Genomic DNA, 27,434 nt, shown 5'->3' with positions numbered 1-27,434 from the left:
TGCAGAGTAAAATAGAGACTCATGCAATTAAGGAGAGGGAGGCCTGGATCTTATGCCAGGACTATCTGGGACTCAATCATAGGACAGTGGCCTCTGCTTCCTAGTCCCTTTCCCTTGAAGGATCCCCTCAGAGCAGGCAGGGGAAGAGATTGGCTCATTGAGGATCTTTGGGCCTGGAGGTTAAGCTTATTGTTTTGGGAAGTTTTCAGCAGATGGAGAAGGTCCAACTTCCTCTTTCTCCTCCCTACAAACCTATAACCCTTCAATTCTCTGCACCAACACATCCTTCTTGAGCACCTACTGTGTCCCAGGAACTCTGGTAGATGCTGTGGGCATCATGATGGATCAGATAGATCTCTTCAGGAGAGTCTTGGAAGAGATGGCATTGTTATGGTACCAGGGAAAGTGATTAGCATGTTAGTGGCTCCAATTAAATGATATGAGAGCTGGGAGGCTTTGTGAGTAAGAGATAAAACAGTGTTTGGGGACAGCAGCCATGTACCCACAGGCCTGGAATATCATCTAGTTTTGGAATCAGGAAGTGGCTCCCACTTTCCTGCTCTGCCAAGAGTACAAAGAATAACTCTTGCCTGTCTCCATCCCTTTCAACATGGGCATGTGTACTTTTCCATCACTGACCCCATGAGCTTCCTAAATCAAAGGGCCAAGCAAGGCCAGCAGAACAGGGACCTGGATTTCTGGCAAACAATTTCCCCGAAGGAGTCCTTAGCAGATTTGGCTGCAGTCAGGGAGTTCCTTTGAGGGCAATGAAACAGAAGTTCACCATGTGCTTATTAGAGGTTACAACCTGCTAAAAAATGATGGGGCACATTACCTAGAAACATCTAGTTATTTCCTTTGCCAGCCACAAGCATATATGCCAAAGGTCTGAGGTAGGAGACCATTTCTTCTTCCCTCCGCCTCTGTCTTGACACAGGCAGGGGCTTAAGTTGGGGAGGGTTTCTTCAAGCACCCCCCCCTCCATTTTAACAAAAAGAATGAGGATGAGAGAAACCCTACACCAAATAAACAACTAATCAAAAGCGGCGTTGTTGCTTTGGTAGTTACTCTGAGGAAGACTACTTTGGGGCGGGGTTGAAGGGCTGGGGATCGAATCTGAGTCGATTTTAAAACGCATCGGGACACAGCTCCAGGGAGAACATTCGTCCCGCCGTTTACTTATCCTCGGATTACTGGAGAGAATTGAGCATTTGAGAACAGTGCCTCTAACGCCTGCGGCCTCAAGGCTAGCGTCCAAGTGAGAGCGTTTCTGAGGCCAGACTAGGGGGAGAGCCCGGGTCCCCCACTCCCCTCCCAGCGTGAAGGCAGTGCCCTCCGCGAGCTTCCAGCCCCAACCTCCATCACCCATTTTCCACCCCACCACCCCTTCCTCAAAGCGAAGAGGTGGGCACCTGGGACGTGCATCCTGCTTTTTCTGCCCGGGATCTCCCGTCTCCTTCACTTTGCCCCCGACGTCCCAGAACAGCAGAGCAGGACGCGGTATCCGCCCTGGGAAGGGGCAGCCTGTGCGCCTCCAGCGCGCTCAGGGTGCGGCGAGGATGCTAAACAGACCGCAATGGCCAGGATGCGGATCCCAGCTCAAATCCTTAAGAAGAGTATCTCCCTCCCTTTCCTTCTGTCCCCCTTCTCCAGCCCGACTCTGCCCTGCTCAGCCCCGCTGCTCCCCAGCTCCACGCAGGAGCTCAGGGATCCTTTGCTCCCCACTTTACGAGGAACTTTGGCCGGCTCCCGGGAGCCGCTGGGAGAGAGATGTTAATGAGGGAGCGTGGCCCTGCACTGCGAGCCAGTAGGCTCCTGAGCTGCGATTGGCTGCGGCGAGGCGGAAGAATGACGTTATGCAAATGAAGGGGCGGGCCTGTGAGGAGCGGGTCCCGCCTCCTCCCTTTGGGGTTAGTGTGCCTGTGTTTAGCTCTGGGGAGAGTCAAACTGGATTCCATAGGGAAAGCCTGCAAATCACTTCTATTTTAGCAAGGAGAAAACAGAATTTCCATCCAGCAGGGTCCACCCCTCTCTTTCTCCCTCTCCTCTCCTTCTCTCTTTCTCTCTCTCTCCCTCCCCCCCCTTCCTCTCTCCCTCTCTCTCCCCCCTTCCCCCCACCCCAATCTCCCTCTCTGGTGTATCTGTCTACGGCAACCAGCGTCCTCCTCATCTACACGCACTGAAGGAAAGAAACATCTTTGGTTGGGAGAGAAGGAGGAAAAAAAAAGAGAGGAAAAAAACTTGCCTGGTTGTGGAAAATGACACTTGAAGTAGCAAAGCCGGCAGCGCGAGTTGAGTCTATTGTTTCTTAAATTGCCATCAGGGCTTTTTTTTTCTTCCTGCTTCTTCAAGTGAAGGGTACCTCTGCAAAAGGAAACTCCAGCCCCTCCTGCCCTCCACCGGCCTGTGATCATTACAAAAAAAAAAAAAAAAAGCAAAAAAAAAAAAAAACCAGCGAAAAAAAAAGCACCCAAACCAAAAATTAACCAACCAAACAACCCCCAACAGCCAAGCATACATCTCATTTTTTTTATTTTGGTCTTTTCGTTGGATTTTCCCTTCTTTTTTCTCTCTTTTTTTTTCAGGTTATCGCTCAGTTTTGAGCGACGGTTTACATTTTTTAAAAAATTTGCTTTCTAGCCCGCCTTGATCTTCCAGCGCGAGTTCATCGTCTCAAAAAAAAAAAAAAATCTCTGGCTGGCGTTTTTCTTTCCCTTTTTTTTTTTTTTTTTAAATATTTTCAAGGGGGAGGAGATTTTCCACAAGAAAAGGTTGTTTTCATGTTTGGGATTCAGGAAAGCATCCAACGGAGTGGAAGCAGCATGAAGGAAGAGCCGCTGGGCAGCGGCATGAACGCGGTGCGGACGTGGATGCAGGGCGCCGGGGTGCTGGACGCCAACACGGCGGCGCAGAGGTGGGTACCGCTCGGGGACCGCGGCCGGGGAGGCGAGTCGCCGGCAGAGGAGCCGGGAGGCGGTGGCGGCAGCGGCAGCGAGCGCTGCGGGGCCTGGCCGCGCTCATCCGTCCGCCACTCCGCTTTGCTCGCCTCCCGGGCTCCGCGCTCCCGGCCGCGCTGCCACAGTCGCCGGCGGCCGGAGGGCCGGGAGCTCCAAGCGAGGAGCCCACGCTTTGCCGGCACTCTCCTCTGCCTGGTCTGTGACTGTTTTCATTTTGTTTTTAAGCCAGAAGAGGCGAGAGGCGTCTCACTAGCATGATGTTAGATATCTGTTTTTATGACTGCTCTTTCTTTTCTGGCTGCCTTTTCTCCTTCCTTCCTTCCTCTTTTTTTTTTCTTTCTATTTTCTTTTCTTTCTGTCCTTCCTTTTTTTCCTTCGTTCCTTTCCTGCCTCCTTTTATTTCTTCCCTTTTTTGAAACTTTCTTATCTTCATTCCTTTCCTCCTTTCCTCTCTTCCCTCCTTTTCTTCCTGCTTTCCTTTCTCCTTTCTTCATTTCCTTTTCTCTTTTCCCTTCCCTCCTTCTCTTTCTTCCTTCCTCCCTTTCTTCATTCTTTTCTTCTTCTTCTTTCTTCACTTCTCCCTCTTCTTTTTCCTTCCTTTACCCAATTTTTCTCCTCTTTTCTCTCTCCATTTCACCCCAGGATCTTCTCTTATTTCTCCTATCTTGTTCTCCCTCCCTCCCTCTCTTAGCTTTCAGTTTTTTCTTGGTCCACCTCGAAGAACAGCAACTCCCAACTTTCATTCTGACATCTCCTAAAAGTCTTTCTCACCCTCTGTCTCGACGGTCCCCTTCTAGCCCCTCTCCCACTGCCAGCTTCTGGGATGCTAGACTGTTGCCTGCAGGCACTGCCCTTGGAGATTGACCGGGGGAACTTTCTGGGACACCCTCGCCACTTTTTCTGGGGACTCCAGGTCCCAGGTGAGAAATGGCCTCCCCCGCACTCCCCCCCTCCCACACCCAGGCCACCAGCTGGGCTTGGGGGAGTGGGAGATTTGGCGGCCCCAGGCCTTATCGGACTCAGAGGGCGGAAGGGGAAGGAGGAAGATGACTAATTACATCATCCTCATTTTCTCTGGGCTGCGGACAAGTGTCCCTAACACTGTTTCCATCCCCACTGAGTATAAAGATGGGGGTGGTAGGTAGTGAGAGTGAGTTGGGTAACTGGGCGCGAAGTGAAAGTGTGTGTATGTGTGTGACACGTGCGTGTGAGTGCGGGCGCCTGAGTTGGGCAGGTCGGGCTGTCAGTGGCCGCCGCCCCGTGCCCCTGGCGGCCCAGCCTCTAGCCCCGGGTGGGAGCGCTCAGCACACAGCCCTGGTCCTTACGATTTCGGAATGAGTGTGAGGATTTCTGCGGAACAGCGAAAGTTTGTCAGGACAGATCTTTAACAAAACAAAACAAAACACCTCAGTTCCCTTTCCCACAGCGACCACCCCTGACAGCTCTGGGTTCCACCCTTAGATCCCTTTTCTCCACATGCTTTGCTGGGTGGGGTGGAGGGGTTGGGGAATGTGGCTTTCGGAGGCTGGGCACCCGCGGCTGGCAGGGGCTCACGAGGTTTCCTGAAGGATGGCTGCAGCAGCAAGCAGCTGAGCATGTTCCCCATCGCTTCTCAGCAGCCCACAGAGCTGAGACGGAAGATTCACGGGGGTAGCGGGTACCAAATTCCCATGCCCCTCTAAGTTGTCAATGAAGCGCTTTATTCCGCGAACGCGGGTTCACCTCCTCCAGGGCCACCTTCCTTTCTCCCCACGTAGCGCGCGTCAGGTCGGAGTAAATGCTTACAGCATTTTACCTCCTGCGCAACACCCAAACAGAACTTTCACAGCGCTTCTGCGAGTTCGGGGGGCGCGCCCTGTGCTCCGCGTGGAGGACAGGACACGCGACAACAAGCACATTCCGTCGTCGGGTGGGCCCGGGGCGCGGGAGACGGCGTGGGGGCGCCCACTGGGCGTTGGGGGGCGGGTAGAAGAGGCGCGTGCGTACGGGGTGACAAGGGGTCGCGAGTCCGTGTCCCGCTAAGCCGTCTAACTCTGCGTCTTTGGCCGCAGCGGGGTGGGTCTGGCCCGGGCTCACTTTGAGAAGCAACCGCCTTCCAATCTGAGGAAATCCAACTTCTTCCACTTCGTCCTGGCCCTCTACGACAGACAGGGCCAGCCCGTGGAGATCGAGAGGACAGCCTTTGTGGGGTTCGTGGAGAAGGAAAAAGTAAGTGGGCACAGCGCGACTGCCCCTCGCCCCCGGCAGGGGAGCAGGCCCAGGCGCTTCGGGAGGCGCGCTTTTCCGCCAGTGCAAAGCATCCATTAACACATTCCTGCGCGGGGTCCCCCAAGCCACTTCCCGTCCTGGGCGAACCCCGGCTCCTTGTCCATGAGGTTCTGCTCCAGAAAAGTTTGCACGGAGCCCCCAGAGCTGGAGAGAGTCGAGCCGGGCTTCGCACTCCAGAGTCAAGGGCGCCCAGGATGCACCCGTCCTCTACCGCGCGACCAAGCGCGGCTCCTGCCTCACCTGGCCCAGGCCCCAGGCCCCAGGCCCCAGCTCCCAGGGAATGGGGATCGCCTGTCCCACGGAATTTTCTGGAAGGGAAGAGGGAGCTGTAAGGGTCGGGTAGGTGTGGGGCGGGGGGCGGCAGAGGGATCACAGTTGCCCGCAATTTCTGCCGCTCTCGGGCCTGTCTGGCTCCCCGGCTAGGGGCCCAGGTGGGAAAGTTGCCTCGAAGTCCGTCCACGAGCTCACGCCGACCTCTCTCCTGCGTCTCTTCTGTCTTTGCGTCCTGATGCAACCCAGGAAGCCAACAGCGAAAAGACCAATAACGGGATTCACTACCGGCTGCAGCTCCTCTACAGCAATGGTGAGGCTCCGGTCGGTCCGCGCCAGAACCCCGGGGCTCCGGGTGAGGGCAGGGGGCGCGGAGAGCTCCAGGTGGACCAGAGCCCCAGCAAAACTCAGTTGTGGTCCACCATCCTTGGTATATACCGGCCTCACCTGAGTTTCGCCTGAGGCGGTTTCACCTGAGGAGTCCTTAACTGGCCCGTGGACTGCAGTGTTGGGCCTGTGCTTACCTGGGGCCAGGTGTGGTTCATCTACTCTTGTTGGGCCGCTTTCCCCTCCTCCCCCTTTTAAGGCCCATTCCCTCCGCTTAGCCCAGTCTCCAGGCCCGAAGTGTCTTGGGCTCAGGGGGGCTAGAGAGATCCTGTCCTTGAAGGCTCCCGGAGAGCGTGCAGAGGGGCTTCCACCGTGGCAAGGGAGAGAAGCCAGGTGGGGGTTCAGCCCCATTCCCGCTGCAGTGCTTGGGGGGCTGGCTTGCCAGGGCGCTAGGGCTAGGCCAGAGGCGCTTGCCTGGACACTGGGGAAGCGGAGGGGGTCCTGGCTGTGCTTCTCTGGGACACTTGGAATTGCCTGAGCCTTGGAGCCCCATTCTTTGTTTGTTTGCTTTCGCGCAGATCCCCTCTCACTTAATTCTCCTTCGTTCCCCTATTCCCTCCCTCGCTCCCCCAGGGATAAGGACAGAACAGGATTTCTACGTGCGCCTCATCGACTCCATGACAAAACAAGTAAGTCTCCTAATTTCGCGCCGCAGGGGTTCTCTAGGGAGGGAAAATTTAGGGGAGTCCTGGAGGTGGCTTCTCCACAGCAGGGGGCTGGGACTCGAACTCTAAACACCAGGGCCTACCACGGACCGGGGCCCTTAGGGCGGGTTTCCAAGTGCCCATCTGTACATGCACTTCAGCCCGTGGCGCGGGGAAAATGGCTCGACGGCTCTTTCTAAGGGAAATTCAGACCTTGTGCATTAGACTACGGGGTGCTGAGTGGGGAGAATGTGGTCTCAACTTTCTTTGACCTGGCTGGGAAGCCTCAGGGGGCACAGAAGGTGCCCAGGGACCCTAGTGTGGAGTGGGAGGAACTTGTGAAACTCAAACCACCTGGGCCTCCCTCGGGAGGCCGAGGGGAGAGGGAGTGGATGAAGGCAAAGGCAGTTTCTCCAGGAATGGCGAGAGGGGCAGAGAGCACAGGCTGGCCACTTCACAGATGTTTCAAAAGGAGGTGGTAGTGGTGGTGGTCGTGTTGGAAGAGGGAGCCACAATTGTTAGAGGATATTTTGCAAAAATCTTCCTGCTTTTGCCTCCAAGTTTGGCAAGAAGCCAGGCAGCGTGAGTGAGCTTGTGGTCTTAAAGGTACATAGACGACATTTTTCTTAAGCTCCCCAACACGAGTGAGTCAGGCAGTATACATTAAGGTTGACTTATGGCTTAAAAGATACAATTATGAGTCCAGTCAGAAAAGAGGCCTGACATTTTAATGAGGCACAAGAGATTTTTTATTTTATTTTTGATTTTAAGAAAAAAGTTTAATTTCAGAATTAAGTAGCTGGTTAGGTAGTTGGAGGACTTAGAAAAAAGAAGGCAGCTTTATTGGATGGGGGGAAAGGAATCAGAACAAAGAAAAGTTATGCATTGTGTACCAACTACCAATTTAGTAAGAGGGTTAAAACTTATTTGCTTGATTGTGATTTAAAAACTTTCCTTTTAAAATAAGGGAGGTGATCTTTCATTGATACTGGTTTGGAAGGCTTCAGATTAGGGAACACATGCATGTTTAAAGTTTGTTTTAGGTAAGCCGTGGCTTAAATATGTTGTTCAAAATGAGCATCATTAAGCTGTTGGAAGTTTTAAAATCTATCAGCAAGAAAAAATTTAATAACAGCTAATTTTGATTATTACTCCCACAGTTCATTGTGAACCAACTAGAAAAATGAGGGTAAGAAACGTATTTTTAAAACAATAAATATCTACTGAAATCTATGTCAAGGATTTGCCTAAAAATTTGACTTTCTTGAAGGTCTGTTTATTTCTTAGTTGATTGTTCAGGGTAAATCCACATTTATACTTTTAGTTTTGGTCTTTTTTTTATTGGTTTTGATTATTTTATAGGATAATTCCCTTTCAATTGGACATGTATTTTTAAAATTTTTTTTTCTTGCTAAGCAGAAACACAAAAGCTTGATTTCAGTAACTTTTTTTTTATGATATCAAAACAAAAATGTCTTAAGTAGAGTTTTGTTTTTAAAATTGTCTTTGATATCCTGGATATCCTTTCCTGCCATTCTCATCACAGCAAAGAAAAGATGGGAGGGGGAGGTGGGAGAGGAAATCATGAACTCTAATACAGATTCCATATGTATTTATTAGAATTTACTTTTTGGAAGATAAAACATCTCCTCAAACTAGTACAGAAGGCTGTCTGCTTGTGTAACATGGACCACTTAAATAGTAAATTATAGGCAACACTCTGAAAGGAACAATTGTAAAGAGCCCAAAATAAGGACACGTTTGAAGTGATTAACTCCTCTCAAACTTTGTTTTAGACCCCCGACATAAAAAGCGCCAACAGAAATTGATTTTTCTCGTGATGAACTGAGCTGACTTTATACACTTTCATATGGTGGGAGAATAATCTTATATTTTTATAAAGCATTTTAATGATTTAATGTAGCTGCTTGTTATAAAGCAATACATCAAATACCATTTTACTAACACAGTCAGCGATTAAGAAAAACTACAGCTTAAGGCATTCTTTGACCTCTTGCTGTCATGGACTCAGTTGTGTGTGTGTGTGGGGGGGGGGACCAGAAAAGGTACAGTTTATTTTTAATAATAGCAGGTATGAGAAAGTCATTTGCTATCATGTGACATCTCACTGGAAGTTAAGATTATAAATGTATGCCATTCTTTATTTTGGTGGGGAGTGACCTGAAAAAAGGTTTAAAAAAATTCTCTGAATTTAGTTTAAAAAATATCAAAGATTTTTTGGAGTCATACCTGTTTGCTTTCAGAATAATTGTCTAATGCCTTCTGTGTAGCTTTCACTTTGAAAGGCATTCCCTGCCCATTCTCCAGTTGCGTGTTTGTTGATTATGTGCTGTAAGAGTTTGGGAAGTAGGTTAGCCTCTTGTGTACGCAGTTAACACAATAGTCTTTAAAAGGCACATCAGTTTGAAGAAGCATAACTTTCCTTAGCTGTGACATAATTATTACATTTTAGCCTTGATGAGTAAAACTGTGGATTCTCATTTTGCTTGAATTATTCTAAGATAATTAACTACCAAGTCTGATTAAAAACTTCTTAAATTTTTGATTTTAGTTAAATGTGCAGTGACCCCTTTCATCAGAAGTAAGTCTTGATATAAGCTAATTAAATGGTTACATCTCCCCCAGACCCCCATGAAATTCTTCTAGACAGACTCAGGATTTGATACTTAGAGTGCAGATTGGAATAATTTTGGTGATGGGATGAGTTCTAATAACATCATACATTTCAAAGGGAATATGAAGCTACAGTTCAAGTCTTTCCTTAGCTGCTTGTTTATCGGAACATTTTTTTTCAGATCAGAGATGCAGCTTTGTGTGTGTGATGTCCTATCTTTGACTCACAGGATGGGGTTAAAACTCAAAGGGAATCTTTGGCAAGCAAAATCCAAAACTAACTGTGTACTCCATATTTTCATAGAATGTTTCTGATCTTGGGTGGGGTTAGCACCATTGAGATCAAACAGAAATGTACTCAACCAAGATGTATTGGTATGACACAGTGTTTCACACCTTTTCCAAGTGTCTCATTACAACATTTTGGGTAATGACTCTTAATTTTGGACTCTACCAGAAAGATGAAGCTCCGTTAGAAATGAATGTGTAAGGATGTGAGTCCCCTTATCCCTCAATGTCTCTTATAAACCACAAAGGATATAATGATATTTTAAAAAATTCATCCACCAACTAGAAAATAAGAGGCTTGCTTTTGGGAAGGGTTGTTCAAAACCAAGTTTAGCTGGACTAAAAATAGGTTGTTTTTGTGTCATTGCTGTTTTTGGTATTCCATTAGCGAGCACGCAGAAAGGCCTGTAGGACCCAGAAGTTCATGGCTGTTGCGTCCAGAAACAGTATCTACTGCAGAAGCTCAAATGAACCCGGTGGGGGAGGTCTGAGGTTTAATGTGCCTCATTTCAGATTTTCATGTAGCATTTGAAATATGATTACCTTCTGTGATTGCTTCACTGAGTTATTTATCTTTAAATAGCCTTTAACTTACCTTCTCTCCTAACATCTTGTTTTAAAAAAGTAACATTTTTATAATTTGAAGAAAGGTACCAAATTCCATAAAGTTATCAAAAACAGAATACTCCTTGCCCCCAAACAAAAGCTTCCCCCCCCCCCCGCCCCCCGTTTGGAAAGGGGGAAATAATAGGCACATAATCCTTGCACGTATATGGACTTGAAGGTAGGTGGCATGGTGAGGGGACTTTAAAAGGTCCTAGCCCAGTGGGAGGTTCGAGGCACAATAATCATAAATGCTGTCATATTTCTCTTCCCAACTAATCTTTATATATTTGTTTTGATGTTCCCGGTACTTTAAGTTATTGATGCAAGTGCATTTTTCCCTATTGATTGTTTCATTACATCCTGCCACAGCTCTGTAGATTTGATTAACAACCCTTTCAGTTCATGGTTCTTCATTGGTACATAAACACATTTTTCGTATATCAATAAGTTCCAAAGGAATTCACTAGGCCAGCACAGAGGTTCTTTTATACATTTGGGGAAACAAACAAACAAAAGGACAGGGCAAGATTATAGTCAGGAGCCATATTTCAGCAGCTTTCTCTCTCCTTTGGTAACATCAAAAATGCAGGTGATTTAAATTTCCTTGCACATAGAGGAATGAAGAAGTTTGGAATTTTTATGCATGATCAGGACCTGTGTTTGGGAAAATGTAAACTCATCACAGTGGAAAATGTGTTGTTTGGAGTCTGGGGGTGAAAACAAAGCTGATGGTTTTGGAGAGATTGCCGGAGCCAGATGGCCTAGTACTTCCCCAGTCTGGCGGTCCAACTGCTCCCTCCTGGATAATATACAGCCATTTGTTCGGGGATATTTACGCTAGAGCTGTTTCCATGTGAATGTTTGAACAGCATTAAAAACGAACATATTAGCAGTGATGCATTTATCGAACTTGTATGACTACACCAATAGACTGTTCTTAGGCCTTTACTTATATTGCTGAGAGGCAGGAAAGAGGAGGGTTTGGATGTTGGTGAATTGTTTATATAGTTGTTGAACAAGGATAATTTGGTCTTAGTGAGTAATTAGAATGTGTAAACACTTGGAATCAAACTAATGGAAATGATGGTAGCACCTACCTCGAAGCTCTGTTGTGAGAATTATATGAACTCATACATGTGAAGTGCTTAGAATAGTGATGGGCACACATTAAGTGCTTAATAAATTAGCTGCCTTTATTATTTTATTATTATTGTTATTATTAATATTGTCCCATTGGGTTGACAGAGCCAGTTGAATCTACTAATACAGATGTAGATGTAGTTAAACCATATGAGTGAAATATCTTTTATTACCCCTGGAAAAGGAAATATAATATGGGGTTGTTAGAATGATTCAGTTTTTATCTTGGCATTTGAATAATATAAGGGATTTTATTTCCTTGAGACATAAAAGATGCATTCTAAAGCTAACTGCTTTTGGTACACATTCTCTTTTTATTCAGGGCCGTGATGTAACTGAACAGCATACTGAATATGATAGCATTCCTCTGCAAGTTTCCTAAGTCAGTCCTGAAAACAGCCTGCTCAGCTGCTGAAATTACATCTATGTAATTTGTTCGACAGTAGCTAAACTGCTAATTGAAACAAAGTAATTTTTAAAATTTTATCCCACTATTATGTTGAATTACTCTTTGACGCAATTGTTTATGAAATGTCAGATTTGTAGTGTTTTCTTTGGCACAGGTTAATTTCTATCTAGGGCTCCGTTAACCTTCTGGAAATTTCTAGGATTACATTAGCTAGCACTTTTTTTTTTTTTTTAAGGACAAGCAGTGGAACTTGGTGGTCAAATGAAATGATTAATCACAGTATGTTGATATTGTAGGTGTTCAAATTATTTTTTGATTAAATTCTTGGTAATTTGCTACCAAAGCCTTGTTGACACTTTGTATTTAGAGGATACTTTACTTCTGGTTGAAGGAGGTACATTCATGAACTAACTTTTTAAAAAATGAACTGATAAGGTAACATGGTACATTTGGCCTTTTATTTTATACATGGAAAAAGGAGTAACATATTTTCAAGGTTACTCTTTTGGTTTAAATGGAAAATTAGGAATTTTTGTTATAGGTTTTCCTTCCTTCCTTCCTTATTTCCTTCCTTCCTTCCTCTTTCCCTCTGTCTTTTAGTCTTTCTAAATTGATGATGACAAGTCTCCTATTGTTTGATTGTAAACAAAAAAGGCTAATAAAAACATTTTGTTTCTGAAACCCTTTTGGATTTTGACATACCAAAGTCAAAATATTCTCCTTACCTTCTTTCTTTTGGCCTGGAACACAAGGAGTTAAAACCATTAGAAAAGTAAACAAAGCCGTGCTTAATTCTCTGTGTTTCCTTTGGTGTCCTATTGAAGTGTGATCCTGGTGTATGTTCACTGTGTGTTTTTTGTTTTACTGTGTGGTCTTTATCCACAGTAAGTTGCAATTAACTTTTAAAACCCAGTGATATTTTAGAAGAGCTGGGATGAATCACACTTCACAAGATGCCTTCTAAAATTGTGGCAACCAAGGCGGATTTTCACTATTGATTGATTTATATCTTTTTAAAGATGTGTTAGGTTAATTTATAATTGGGCATTTGAAATTGATGGTATTTTATCTTCTCACGGTATACCTTCTGCATTGTTGCGTAAGGATGTAAAAGTTTAGTGATTCCTATTTCCTTTTTTTGTTGTTAATTATAAAACGTTCTGGAAAAAATCTCTACAATCTGAAAGTTAATCAAGTTTAAAAATAATTGCATATTTTCTTTCTGCCTAATAGAGGAGGGCATTAAGAAAAGGGAGGTTAGTATATCAGAAAAATAAATCTGCTCAAATATGTAAAGTTTTGACAACTTGTTTGTCAATTTCACCAGGTTTTTAAAGCTGAGATGAAGTTAACTCTGTTTATTCTTATACCTTTTTTTTTTCCTAAACATGCATTCCTGCCACTTTAATGCATTTATTTGCCATTGGCAGGATTAATGTAAACATTATTTTCTACCTGATAATTGTGTTTTTTTCTCAGCTTAAGACTTTGAGTTGCTTTACCATCAGTTCACTTACTTAAATAACATTTTCTGTGCCTTCTCTTCCCCTCCTGTCCATCTCTGTGACAGTCCTCCCATCCTTGCTCCTGATAAACACATTGATTTATTTAGACCATTGTTGTTTTTGCCACTCCCATAGCAGACTACCTTCCTTGCAGGGAGCAGACGCATGATTTACTATGGAGGATGAAAATAAGCCTTCTTCTTAGTGTGCCATTGTTTGGGCCCTAAACCAGCTGTCTATTAAAATGGTTTCACTTAAAGTAGTCACTGCTGTTTGGTTTATATGCTTCTGTGATCTCCCAGCTGATCCAGCCTCAATGAGCTTTACTCACACCCCATAGAGGCATATATTTAAGTTAGGAAGAAAAGTAGAAACTTTTTGCTAAGTTGGTGTTCAAGCAGCCCTTTCCTTTTAGGCTGAAAGTCTGGGTTTGCTGAACTGGGAACCGGTCCTGGTGTGTGTACTAAATGTAGGTGGTAGAGAATTGATTGATATGTGGCTATCAGTTGTGTGTATAAGCTGGAGGGTGAATTTGGTGGCATTTTAAAAAGTCTTAATTGTTGACATTCTGCCTTAGAGATATGCATCAAAATGAATTTATCATGGTTTTCTACATTGGATCTCATTAGACTCCTGGCCCATAACTTTTCCTTGATATTGTGTGTGTGTGTGTTTCAAGAAGCCTTTTTAGTAACAAAAACTGCTTTCAGTGAGATTGAAGGTGGATCTGTCTTTGAGTTCCATTCCATAGCTAACTAACCCTGTTACACTGAGGTTCCAGTTGACTCTATTCAAAGGATTTTAGTTTTACATGTAGGACGGTGAAAAGGCTCCCTGTTTCACTTGCTTTTATTTCAGAAGTCACAGAAGCAGCAAGCACCTCTTTCTCTGTGTCTAGGTGCAGAAAAATATTCTGTTGAGGCCCCAAGGAAAGGGACAGCAGAAGCTTCATGCTTCATTTCTTCCCAGAGTTCCTAACTATGTCTGAGCAAATCCAAACTCATGCTTTCATTTTTCTATGCTTGATTTTGAGAAAGATTCTCCATTTTGACTCTGTTGCCAGAGGCGAAGTAGCAGTTTGGCATTTGGTAGAGAGATGTATTACGGAGGCCCTGGGCCTTCAGCAAATGATGTTCTATCACCGCAGACAAAAACACGGGATTCCTGGGAGTTCGTGGATTATCGACTGTCTACGGGGTCATGTGTGTTTTTGCAGTGTGTCTTTAATTGAATATTATCATGGGCCCACTGATTTTAATGGAATTGGCAGGCTCAGTAAAAATAGTACATGTCGTCTAGAAATAATCAAAACAAGGTCTGAGGTAACTGATACTCCCTCCTCCCCCGAAGAACCAAACTTTATTTTAAACAGGAGGGAAAACCCCGCACCAATACCTGTGAATTTATTGTACTTACCAAGTAACTTATATTAGTTAGCATGACAGAAAACTGAAGTTGAAACAGTTTATCGGGAATATTAAGAGAACATGAAACACAGTGATAATAGGATTTTACAGAAATGAGTGATTAGAATTTTTGAGCGCTGTGTACGAGATCTAATCAGTTCTTTACAGTGTTGCTTTGGCTTTCCAGCAGTGACTGCAGTGAATAAAGCGGGCAGATAGGATTTTTTGGTTTTCAAAATGCTTCCCACTAACTTAATGCATTTTTCCCGAGTAAAGCAACTTCTTGGGTATTTGAGAAGGTTTTTTATTTTTTAACAATACTGGAAAGAATCGTCCATGTGTGCCATAACTAGAGGATGAAAATTTGAGGGACAATGTAATATTAGCATAATCTAGATGGTCTCCCCAACAGATAGTTATGAATTACAGAAGGTGTGGGGGTCTGGCTGGTGACCTCTGGTGGACAACAGGTACCACCTTCACCACATGGTCAGAGGTCACTGTCAGGAGTGGACCTCGTTGGCAGTGAGATTGGATACTCTGAGAACTCAGCACCGCATCGGTGGTGTTCGGGCCCTGAATTGTGTGACTTTACGTCTGAGGAAACTTCAGACAAACCCAAATGGAGGATGTTCTCCAAAAGAACTGGCCTGTATTCTTCAACAATGTCGATGTCATGAAGTACAAAAACGCAGGAATATTCTATATTGGAGACATAACAAATGAATGCAATAATTTGTTTGGGATTTTTTTTTTTTTTGCTATAAGGATGTTGGGTGATTGGTAAATCTCAGTAAGGTCTGTAGAGTAGGTTATTGTATCTGTTAATTTTCTGATTCAGATAATTATTCGGTGGTTATGTAAGAGAATTCCTTGTTTTAAGGAAGTACATGCTGAAGTATTTAGGGTGTGTCTGTAATTTACTACTAAATGGTTCAGAAAAAAATAGAGAAAAGTAAAACAAATTTAGTAAAATGTAAACATTGGAGGAATCTGCATAAAGAATATCTTGGGCTTCTTACATTGCTGAGACTTTTCTGTAAGTCTAAAATTATGCCAAAGTAAAACTTGAAAATAATAGGTTAACCATAAAAAATCATTTTGATGGGCCAATGGTAGAGAACTGTTTCCTTTTTAAGCAGGCACGTTTTGTCATTTTAAAATTTGTTGCTATTTTTGTTTTGTACGGAGTTAGATACCTTAACCAGAGCCTGGGTCACCACACACGGTGTCTTAAGCCTTCCCCATTACTTACAGGTTCTAAAAGCCCAAGATTCATAAATAAAACATATTAGAGCCAACTACAAGTCACTGTAGCATCCAGATGTACTAAATAAAGATAGTGTCTGGTTAATTTAAGTAGTTTTATCACCCAGCAGTTGAGGGTTATGTGGATGTGTGAAAGTAATTTTATTAACAATTTGAAGCTGTGTTATATTAGTATTATGCAGTGAGGCAGTGTTAAGTTAGTTAAAATGTATCCCAATGCAGAGCACCGCTCTAGCAATAGCTGCTCCTTTTCCTTTGGCTCAGGTATTAACATGTAGATCTTCCAGGAAGCTGAGGTCGCAGGGAAACTTCCTAGTGATCTTAAGCAAAATGTTTGTACACACATTACTAAAAACAGACAGAGACATCTTGGCTGGGAGGTGGGTTGGGTCTCCACGTTTTGAGAATCAGATGGAATTCTTAGTTTAGGGAGATGACTGTGTGCCTTAAGCCCACACAGATGCTGGCGAGCACTACTGTTCGGGTGGGTGTACACCCTGGAGAGCACATGTTTCCAGCCTGTTGGTGGGAAGAAGGGTTTTCCCTGGTTCATGAATCATCCCAGAGGAGACAGTGAGCGAACAGACTCGTTGATCATACCTCCACTTATTTCCTACTGCTCACCTCTGCAACCTACAAGTTGGGGCTGGAAGTAGTAAAGGAGGTGGCAAATACAGGCAAATCTGTGTGCTTTTCTGTATTTTGAATCAGTAGTACCCCAATAAACCTGCTGGATTTTCCTGTTGCCACTGATTAGGTTTATTTGTATTCTGAGTGGAGAGGACAGACGCCCACCTCCCACCCGATGCAAAGATGAGCATCATCACGAGGTGGCTGACAGGCCGGAGAGGAACATGCTCCTCCGCTCACTTTGGGTTGGTCCCTACCCAAGTATCAGTCCAGGAGGCTTTAGGCTCCTGAGAGCTAATTAGCCTGCAGCAGGGGTGCAGTGGTCAAGAACTCAATTTTGATAGTTTGTTTTCTGCTACTTGACTCCATTCTTAGCTCCAATCCTGCCTTTGTTTACAGGCCATAGTGTATGAAGGCCAAGACAAGAACCCAGAAATGTGCCGAGTCTTGCTCACACACGAGATCATGTGCAGGTAAGAAATACCTTATTCTCTCCCTTTAATTAGCAAAGAGAAGACGGATTTATATTCCAGATCTAGGTGAACACAGGCTTATTTTGGGGTACACATTTATCTTCTATCAGACAACCTAAAAAGAACCGTTAGATCTGAGTATTTTGTACTAAATTGTCAGGCATCAGAGTGGTTCTCAATTATTTATTAGATTTCATCCTGTAAGACATACATTTCCATTTTGATATCACACTGTTAATGGGCACAAAGCAGAACCCTCCCCTTCTTCCTTTCAATCGAATAAAACACAATATAACCCTTTTAGTGTTAATATATGCACTCAACCGCATTGCCAGTGAAGTGAGCAAGAGTTCTATTGATGTCAGCAGAAGCTTCTGTTCGCTCAGACTTAAGGTATAGTTCCCCTTTTTAATTCTCCCACTTAAAAATATGACGCTCAGACTCAGGCAGTGTTTCTCTTTCAATTGAGTGTGGATTTTCTTTTACTTTCCCCTCGACTCTGATCTCTTAACCTTAGTTACCCTGTATTTAACTATGACAATGTAACTAATACTTCTCAGGGGTAGTGAGTTTTTGGAAGGAAGGACAGCAAAGATGAGTCTCTGAAAGATATAAAAATTCATGTTATCCATAATTATTTTTGCATGATATCAGACTGAATCTACCTTTGAAAACAGGCACGTGGCTTGTGGAGCACATTCAGTTCCATGGTGCCCCCCAAGTCTTGCACATGGGGGAGAGTAGACCAGAGAACACCTCCGAACTTGCACTTTAGAATTCTTATTCTTTATAAGATAACACTGGTACTTTGCTCCCAATATATTCTGAGTAATTGGATAAAGCATGAAGATGCCACTATGCGTCAGAGAAAGGCTACTAATTGCTTTGTTAGCCATGCAGGCTCTCCCTGGCACAAAGCAGACCTGGCTCCTGACTGTGAAGCTCTGACCAAAGCCGATAGGACTCCAGTCTGGGCGGGTTTTATTTGCTGCCCATGGACTTGTGGGGAAATCAGTCTTAAAACTCTACAGGTGGAGGTAAATTAGTAAGGGCTTAATGTGTTTCCTGACCAAAATCTCAAATACTAGCTTCTTCATCTAGAATTATGTATCTAAAAATTTCCTTTAAAAAACATAACTCTAATATATTATTAGTTGTGATACAGGAGTTTCACAACTTTTTGCTTCAGTGATTTATAACACTTGTTAATTATTCCAAAAAACAGTTTGCTTTTCTCTAACTTTAAAGCAGTAGCAAAATCCAAAAATATGGTCATAGATTTCTTTAGAAGATATGATTAAGCAAAAATTAGTGCTATACTGTATACAACCATACAATTACAGCTGATTTGCACTTTTTAGAGTTAAAGGAGTAAAAACATTTTGAAATGCATTAAACCATGACATCCTTTGTATTACTATTTTTCAGGCTACTTTAGATTCCCACAATTAGCATGTCATTAAAATGAATTTTTAGTGTTCTATTGCCTGTGATTCCAGCAAAACAGGAGACAGGAAGATGGATCTCAAACAACAGGCCAACTAATATTTGTATGTTACAGATTTGCATCTATATCTGTACATGTTTGGACTCTGCTAGAAATAATTCTGTTCTTGAAATCCTTAAAGATATATTACGCCTTTCACACACAAGCCTACCCTCTATTAATGCAGTTTATATTTTTCTTGTTCTTAAAATTCATTGGTCCAAAGTACTTTATTATGCTGGTTGCTGTGCTTTACTGCTGACGTTCTTTCTATTTTTCAGAAACATAAAAATAGCAAAAATAAAATTCTCAAGCCACTGAAGGCAAATGATGCTGTTTGTACTGCGTGGCTGAAAGGGAAAAGCCATATTCAAAATGTCATCCTGTTAACGTTACAGATTACGGGTTTCCCAGCTGCCTATAGATGTGTAAGGGGTACTGTTTGTTTACCAGGCCGCCATGACCCTATTACACAACCTGTCATCCATTGTGTGGCTAACAGTCTTTTAAATTGCAAATCTGATGCTCTTTAGGGGGCTTGAGGAAAAAAAAAAATCTCACTTTCCACATCATCCTATTTCTCTTGATTTCTTGCCTGTTGTAAGTGGAAGTTGGGATGTGCTGAATTTGCACCAGGGGTGCAAATGCAGGCTCAATTATAAGCATAAAATTAGAGTCTGTTCACCATTAATCAGCCTGGCTAATTGCTATGCACCACCATTAGCCATATGGTGTGAAAGACAGCTTGCTCTCCCCAAGATGAAATTTCTTCATTGCAGACATGAAATAGTGAGGGCCCTGGATTTTAAAATAGCATGTTTTAGATATTTAATTTCTAAACAACTTTCTGCTGTGCTTTCTATCAAAGCTAACAGCACAATAAAACTTTGCGTTTATGTCACAAAAGCTGTATATTTATAGTACGTTGGAGTGATAGTAAAGGAGACACAGAATTTACATCGACAGGAAAGGGCTTGGGATGATTCTGTTTTGTTGCAGGGAAAGGAGGAAAAAAAAGTAAAAAAAAAAAAGAAAGAAAGGAAAGGAAAGAAGAAAGTTGTGTCTCAGGTGGTTGCAAATTTAAGAAATCCGTTTTGTTCTGTTGTGAGGGTCACCCCCTGGCATGAGCTGACTAAAGGACTCGGATTATAATTATTGCCACTCTTTGAGAAAAAACCTCTGACTAAATGGCATAGAACTGTCTTTGGAATTCTGGGAGAGTGGTAAATTGGAATCTATCATTACATTTTGCTAATTCCTGGCGGTTAAGGTCTTAATAATATGGCCCCATGACGGACTTTTTTAAAAAGCTGGAGTCCCTAAGGGGTTCGATTATAAGTGCATCGTAACATCCTGCATTTAAATGAGAACGGAAAATAGGAACTATGCTTGGTAGATGGGCCCGGTTTCCAGCCTCCTGGGCAGGCTGAAGCAGTTTCTCTCTCTAGTGCACAGGACCATTTCAGGGGGTGGGCGCTCTGTTGAGGAGAGCGATCTTTTCCCATTGTCAGTGCTTGGTTTCTGGTGGGGCATGAGCTGGTTCTCAGGGTTAGCCTCTTCCTCTATCTGGCCTCCTCTTCTTCCTCTTTTACTGGCTTATTCTGATTTTGTCCTTCAGATTCCCACTTCAGTGTGCTTGTTTCAGGAATGTATCCCTGGCCCTTGTCCTCAACTACGGCCCCTCGTTAGGTAGACATTCCTCTTCTAGCCTGTGCTTTTCCTTCCCAGCCCTCAGCACGTAGTGACTGTGGGTCCACAGTCCGCGTCTTCCTTGCTATGGCAGGGAAGTTACTCAGTTTTCCTTTGTGCCTCAGGTGTTCCATGTGTGAAAGGGGGAAACCACCTATTATCTCATAGGTGGCTGCTGAGATTCAATGCTCTAATCCCCATAAATGTTTATCTTGGTGTCTGACACATAGGGAGTTCTGAATGTCTATTGTTATTATTTATAAGTAGCAGCAGTAGTATTAGTATTAGTGTTAATGTTAATAGAAGCAGAAGTAGTAGAAGCCTTAGTAGAAATACCCAGCATCTAGCTAGGTAGCTGGCACGTAGTTGTTCAGAGTGAAAGGCTGAGGAGAGATCAGCAAAAGGAAGTGTCTACAAAGGCATTTATGTACTTTGTTCATTCTACGTGTGATGCTTAAGGATGTTCTCATTCATTCTTTAAGCACCTACTGTGTGCACAGCACTGTGGGATGCTGAGCCAAAAAAGACTGAGTCATGTAGTGGGAGAGCTGAGTCATGTACTGGGAGAGCTGAGAGATGAGATGAACCGTGTGGGCCGATAACTGGACTGCAGAAAGGTCCACTGTGAGGAGACCTGAGGCAAAGGACTGTGGCCATTCAGAGAAGGCAGGACATATGTGCAGGCATGTAGCAGCCACAGGAATGAGGAGGAGGGTGAGGTAGGACAGGGATTTTAGAGGGTGCATGAAGTGTCTAGGCCCATTTTTTTGGTGGTCCAGGCAGGATTTCTCTGTGGAGAGGTCCCAAGGTAGGTGGACATGTGGCCTGGAGCTGGGAAGAGAGTCAGAGTGAAAACTAACCAACTTCAGAGGTCTCTTCCCAAAGGTGAGAGTTGAAGCTATGGGCCTACAAGGGGATCAACAAAGGTGGGAGAGTAGAGAGAGAAGAGCCCTGGGATACATTCGTGGGGAATAATTGCATGTAGCAAGGAGGGGCACTATGCTCAAGAATTAGGGGAAAGCAGCTTGAGCAGAGAGGTCATAGAAATAAGAGGAGGGTGTTTCAAAGACGGGGAGCCATCCCTATAGGGGCTGGGGAGCTCCAGATGGACATGAAGCCTGAGAAAAGCTGTGAAAGCTCCCTGGTGAGTGAAGCCAGTTTTTATGGGGGTGTCAAGACATGAGAGAGACTCTGGCAAGGAGAAAGTTGAGCAGCAAAGAAGCTCACTTGAAAAAAGGAGTAAATCTTTATTTTATTTAAGAGAGTGGGAAGCCTTGACTATGTATGTAAACTGAGGGAAAGAAGGGACTTGTCCTATAACTTAATCAGACTCTTCAGTTAATCCCATATCTCATTCAGCAACCACTTTGGTTCAATAGGCAGGATGTTTTCCTCTTTTACAGTGAACCTCAGAGATTGATACGATGTTTTCCTCTGGTTGAGAGAGCCTATACTTACAGGAAAAAGTTGCATGTTCTTAAGATGAGGCTGTGCAGGTCCCACGACTAGGAAACATCTAACTGTTTCTTGCCCTGATTGATGGGGCTGCGTGTCAGCTCACTGGAGATACGCCACCTGTGTCAAGCTGCTAAGGAAGAGACTCATACGTTTGCCTTTCCCTGGGTGTGCAGAATTGTCCAGGCGATGCACGAGCCTGCTGGGGAAAAGGCTGCGGCTTGGAGTCCGCAATGTACTTACGGCCCCAGGGGTTGGGTACCCACTCCTGTGACGGGTCACGAAGCTCTCCTTTGGGTTGTAGGTTGTGAAGGGATGTGAAATAGTGGGGGTCCTGCCCATGACAAAGCGAATTAGGAGATTCTAAGGCCCGGATAGATACCTGCTTTAGGGAGCCAGGACCAGGCCTGTGCCTGGCACAGTGCCTGACACACAAGTAGGAACCTAAGAAATACCTTTTTGAATAGATGAAGACCCATCAATCACACAGTAATGAGGGCATAATTAGCACTGTGAGTTCTTTCACTGCCACCGTAACTTTCCCTTTGAAATGCTTTTGCATCTGTTGCCCCCTTATTTACTGTATTGTTCCCCTCTGAGCCCTCTTCTACCTTAAACATGAGTGAATCTGGGTTTTTTTTTTTCCAGCCATCCTTCTTGGTTAAGGCCCACCTCGGGTAAGGTGGAGGTTGGTGCCCAGCTTTCTGGGTCCTTCTGAGTTCAGCAGAAGAAACTAGGGGAAGTCCGCTCGGAGCACGGGGGCTCTTGTGGGCAGGGAACACGGTCACGGGAAGGACAGGCTGTTGCTCTGCCTGATGTTGGGGTGGGAACTAGGGAGCTGCAGGGGCTAGAGGTCAGCTCAGGATAGGGGAAGGCCTTCCTCCCACGGACAGTTGAGTTTTAAATTTTTCCATAGGAGAGTCATAATGCAGTATAAAGCAGAAGACTGAAGACTGTATTTCAGTAAAATATGTACCCTCCATTCTTCCCTATTCTTATCCCACTCCCCATAGGTTACGGCTTTGAAGTTTCTACTTATTTATTCAAAAAATATTTTCTGAGTTCCTCAAGTGTGCCAGGCTCTGTGCTAGTTGCTGGGGATATAAAGGTCACGAAAAGATCCGAGATCCTGTCCTCGTGGGGTTTCTGTTCTAGTGGGAGAGTCAGATAGTAAGACGACCAACAGATGTGAGATACAATGCAGCGAGTGCCAGGAAGAACGAGGGGCTAGAGAGGTCTGGGGTGGTCAGGGAAGGCCTTTCTAAGGCAGTGACTCTGTGCAGACTCGTGTGGAGTGAGGGTGTGAACCACGCTTGTGCCAAATCCTCTTTTCCTCCCTCCCTCTCTCTCACATCTTTCCTCCAGAAACAGGACCATACATACTATTTTGCAACTTGGTTTTCTTAATTCATAATATCATGTAGACTTCTTTTCATGATAAAGTGTAAAGACCCACCTTCATTCTTTTTAAAAAATGTTTTATTTTAATCCTCACCCGAGGACATTTTCCCCATAGCTCTTAGAGAGAGCAGAAAGGAGAGAGGGGTGGAGAGAGGTGGAGGGAGGCGGGGTGGAGGGTGAGGGGACGAAGAGAGACAGAGAGAGACAGAGAGAGACAGAGACATTGATTGGTTGCTTTTGCATACATGCCCAGACTGGGGGCATCGAATCCACGCCTACAACCTGGATATGCCCTCTGATCAGGAATAGAACCCACAACCTTTCGGTTTTAGGGACTGTGCTCCAACCAACCGAGCCCCACTGGTCAGGGCTCACCTTCATTCTTTTGTGATGCTGAGCAGAATTCCATATATACGTGCACATGTGCATACTGTATATATGCACCCACACACTTACAGTTAAAGTGGGCTCACATCGTAGACACTGTGTTGTTGTCCCCCAGGTACAGAACAGAGCCCAGGAATGTTGTTTTGGGAATGCTGAGATGCAGTGACGTGACCCTGTTGGGCTCTTTCTCACTCTTTGACTAGAGTTTTTTTAAATAAGTGTTAAGGGACCTCCAGCAACCCCCTCATTCCTTCATTCCCTCATTTTATTCCTATTCTGTCCTTCCTCCTGCACTTTGTTCAAATCCGCCCGTTCCCCTGGATCCCTCGGGGCACAGTACAGAGGGGTGGTTCTCATTTATGCTATTTTTCAATTCCTCTGGCTTCTCTAACAGGCGTTTTTTATTTTACGGAGGTCGGACAGTACTCAAGTCAAAGGACATGTCACTGGCCCAGTGTGGCACTGGCCTGCGGGAGGTGGTTTGGTGTATGTGGCTGAGGGGGTGAGGTGGGAGGAAGAGACTCTTCCATCCATCAGCAGTGCCTGCCCATAGGGGCAACTTGGCTTACTTTCTTTATCATCTCTTTTCTTGGATTGTATTCCCCTCCCAATGCATTATATTCATTTATGAAATTGATCGATCAGTCCAATATTTGAGCTTAGTTAATAGAACAGAGAACTGTTGTAGTCTAGGCCTTATGCTACTTCTTAGCTAAACAAAATGGACAGTTTCTTTCTTTATGAAGGACATGAGTTAATGAGGGAGGGGTGAGGAGGGAGGAAGATAGCAACCAAAAATACACAAATAAATATGTAAGAATGCAGTTTCCATCGTGCTGAAAGGAAACACCAGGAAAAAGTGAACTTGGGTTAAGGGCAGGTGTCAGGGCCAACCTCTCAGAGGACAGAGCCCAGAGGCCAAGGTTTGAAGGAGCTGACTGCCTAGGGAGGGGTCAGAGGAGGAGCAGAGCAGGTTGGGGGGCCTGCCCTGGCCTGGGTCTGAGGTCAGACTGACGTTGCCGCATCAGAGAGATTGAACTTGGTCAGCGAGGCTGCAGCTTGGCAAGTTGGAGGAGAGTGACTGGAGATTGGGAGGTGGTCTGGCATCGTGTCACACCGTAGATTTATTCTAAGTGCTGTGGGAAGGCATTAACAGGTCTTGGGCAGTGAGGTGATCCAGTCCCATTGACGTTTGGTAAAGGTCACTCAGGCTGTTGCAGGGTGACCAGGTGAGAGGCCACTCGAGGAGTCCAGGGAGAAATCAAAGTGACTTGGACCAGGGAGGTGGCAGTGGGGAGGGAGAGAATCAGATACGCTTGAGACATAGGTTCTACCCCACAGTTACCATCATGCAAGTTGGAGGAGCCCCTGGTGGGCATTTAGGCTGGGCGGGACCTTGGTGAGGGCAAGTGGCCCCCGGGGCCTTCACAGTGCTGCCTTCAAAAGGAAAGAAAAGAAAAAGGCAAATGGATGGGAGACGTAGGCCATCTCATTCATTTGTTTGCTCCCTGGGTAAAGGGGGCCTTGGCCTCTGCCGATGGGCTGCTCTTGGAGACTTGCCGCCTCTGCAGAGCATGGGGCAGCCCTGCTCAGATGTGGGGGAGGAGGCTGGAGGGAGCAGGAGCTGGGAGAGACAATGATGCTGAGCGCTTAGTAGGCCCAGTCTTGGGGCCTGGCTTTACACCCTTATTGCATTGAATCTGCGCCCCCTTACTTAGCAGTGGGTACAGCAATTGCTCCATTTCACAAATGAGGAAACTAAGAGCCTGTGAGCGCGAGTACGCTTCTTAAGGTGACGTAGGTAGCTCAGTCTGATTCCAGAGCCAGTGTTCTTGACCACTGTGCTCTTTCGCCCTCGAAATGTAGAGGCTCAGAGTTCAGGGATGATGAGTTGTTTTTGAATTATTTTTGCATACACATCCCCACTACTGTACTCCTCATTTCTTGTTCCTTCCTGTGTCTCTTAGGCGTTGGGACACTGTGGGCTTTCTATCCCCAGAGTACTGGTGTAGCAGGACTCAGGCCTAGAGGAAATAGTTCCCTGTTAATCAGAAAGACAAAGGCTATGTAGGTGGTGGGGTGGTTCTTAGCTGGGGTTTTGAGAAAAGGAGATACAGTTCTTGCTATTGCTTTCTGCACATATGAGAGACACACAGAATTAGCACCAAATTTGGAAGCCGATTCTCTTCTCAGGGATACAGTTACAGCCAGGAAAGAGACTTCCCAACTTTGGTGAAAGACTCCCTATGCACAAGTATTATTTCTGGGTCCTGCAAGTGAAGTTCAATGTTTGGTTCTCTCCGGCAGCTCTAAATTTAGGCTGCATGATTCACTAAGTCCTGTGTGTGTGTGTGTGTGTGTGTGTGTGTGTGTTCACACACGTGTGCCTGTGTAAGAAAGAGGGAGGAAAGTGCGTATTATTTGTGGCCCATGGTAATGCACCACACTTGGATAACTTCCTCTCCTCCTTGGCTGATCAAACATGCGCTTTCATAGTGCACCCCTGGGTGTAGCCTGCCCAGTGGATGCATGTTTTATTTGCAAACAAGGCTCAGATGTCTAGGCTTCCACTGACCATGGGTAATTTTCAAAAACCATACTTTTTTTATTTTTTAGAAGCATCTCAGTTAAAAACAGACATCTGACAGCCTTAAGGTCCCAGCTGGGGTGGGATTTGGATAGTGGGTTCTTTTTCTTGCCCATGCCTGCTTTTTCGGACCCAATAAAGAGTGCCCACAGTCAGGGCTGCACGGGCCTTCCATCAGCTGTCCATGGTGCTTCCAGAAAACTTAAGTGGTGGCCAGCTCAGGGCACAAAAGCCAGAGGACAAACCTATCTCCGTTTCCTTTTATCTTGTTTCTTGTTTGTCTTAATTATTGTGCTGTACTTTTTATTCTCGTGAAGATGGTTCAAAAGCAAACACTTACAGCTTTATTTTAGAAAGCCTGTGGTTGGAGAAAATGTCTCCCATACAAAAGAAAGGAGAAGAAAAAGGAATCCATTTAACACAGAATGACTGGAGGGGGAGAAATCACTCATCCCTCATTATTGACGCGTTCCACACAATTAGCGTGATCTTGAGGGAAGAACGTTTGAGCCACCCACACCCCTGCACATTCTCATTGGGTAGATGTAATAATAATAATGCATTTCACAGTGAACTCTTCCAATACCGCGGGCAGTGATGGGGAGACCCCATCTTGGGGCTGTCAGTTCTGGCTCCCGGAGAGTCCCTTTGCCTCCCTCCTTCTTTGTGCAGGGAGAGGTTAAGCCTGGCCATTAACCCATAGGTGACCCAAATAGAATTTTCTGTCCCAGGGATCCGTTGATTGCCAGGTATGGCTTTGTGGTAATTCTAGCATTTGCAACCCAGCAATTTGAAGCTTCTGTCTGCCTAAATGATGATTTTACGTTGTAATGGTTGTACTAAATCCTTTTGCTTTTGCTCCATAGCCGCTGTTGTGACAAGAAAAGCTGTGGCAACCGAAATGAGACTCCCTCAGATCCAGTGATAATTGACAGGTAGGGACCACTCTACTTTCACTGGATTCTTATTCCTCATTATAATGAAACACCTGCTTCGTGTCGCTCATGGGTGAGGGTTAGAAGTGCATGTGGCCGAAATTTGCCTGTTGGTCATGACCTAATCCGCGCCGAGCTCTTGCGATTCCTGGGAAAGCCATATGGAATGTTCTTCGGAGGCCTGTTTTCTTGGATTGCTCTGGTTTTGCGTCTGATTCATACTCCTAAAGGAATATTTTTTTTTTTTCTTTCCTGACTTTCTGTGGCTCAGTCCTCACGCTGTGCCAGGAAGCTTCAGAAATAAAATAATAATAGTTTGTGATTTATGAAATGTGGTTGGGTGCTTATAAATATTTAACTTTTATTTGAAAAATGTTTGAATCATTATCACTTTTAGCTACAGTAGTTCTGTTGGATGTAATCCATCTACATTTTAAGGTTTTATTTATGCATAAAAGCAGTTTTAAAGAGATCTGCGAACCAAGATTTTCTACTGTTATTTCCTGGGTTTGATTGTAGCTCATACTGTATTGTAAGTTGATTAATTTATCCTGCCTGTCTTAATTATCGTGTTTTTAAACAGATCCATATTACTAATCTGACATGAC

General features: G+C 44.7%; 1 protein-coding gene across 8 annotated transcripts in view; it reads left to right on the top strand.

Moving 5' to 3' along the window:
- Window positions 1-1,962: 1,962 nt before the first annotated feature.
- EBF1 (EBF transcription factor 1) overlaps window positions 1,963-27,434 on the top strand; it is a 381,178-nt gene continuing 355,706 nt past the window's right edge. For 3 of the 8 annotated variants that reach the window (XM_053927370.2, XM_053927369.2, XM_053927367.2), the window contains exons 1-6: window positions 1,963-2,914; window positions 5,009-5,165; window positions 5,745-5,808; window positions 6,456-6,511; window positions 16,813-16,886; window positions 26,758-26,826. In XM_053927370.2, the coding sequence (XP_053783345.1) occupies window positions 2,781-2,914; window positions 5,009-5,165; window positions 5,745-5,808; window positions 6,456-6,511; window positions 16,813-16,886; window positions 26,758-26,826 (554 nt within the window). In that variant the 5' untranslated portion in view covers window positions 1,963-2,780. The remainder of the gene's footprint in view (window positions 2,915-5,008; window positions 5,166-5,744; window positions 5,809-6,455; window positions 6,512-16,812; window positions 16,887-26,757; window positions 26,827-27,434) is intronic. The other 5 variants (XM_053927374.2, XM_053927372.2, XM_053927371.2 and 2 more) reach the window with 2 other exon arrangements.

The sequence above is a fragment of the Desmodus rotundus genome, chromosome 6 (genome assembly GCF_022682495.2).
Source record: "Desmodus rotundus isolate HL8 chromosome 6, HLdesRot8A.1, whole genome shotgun sequence".
NCBI lineage: Eukaryota > Metazoa > Chordata > Mammalia > Chiroptera > Phyllostomidae > Desmodus > Desmodus rotundus.
This window is presented reverse-complemented; position numbering and strand designations above follow the sequence as displayed.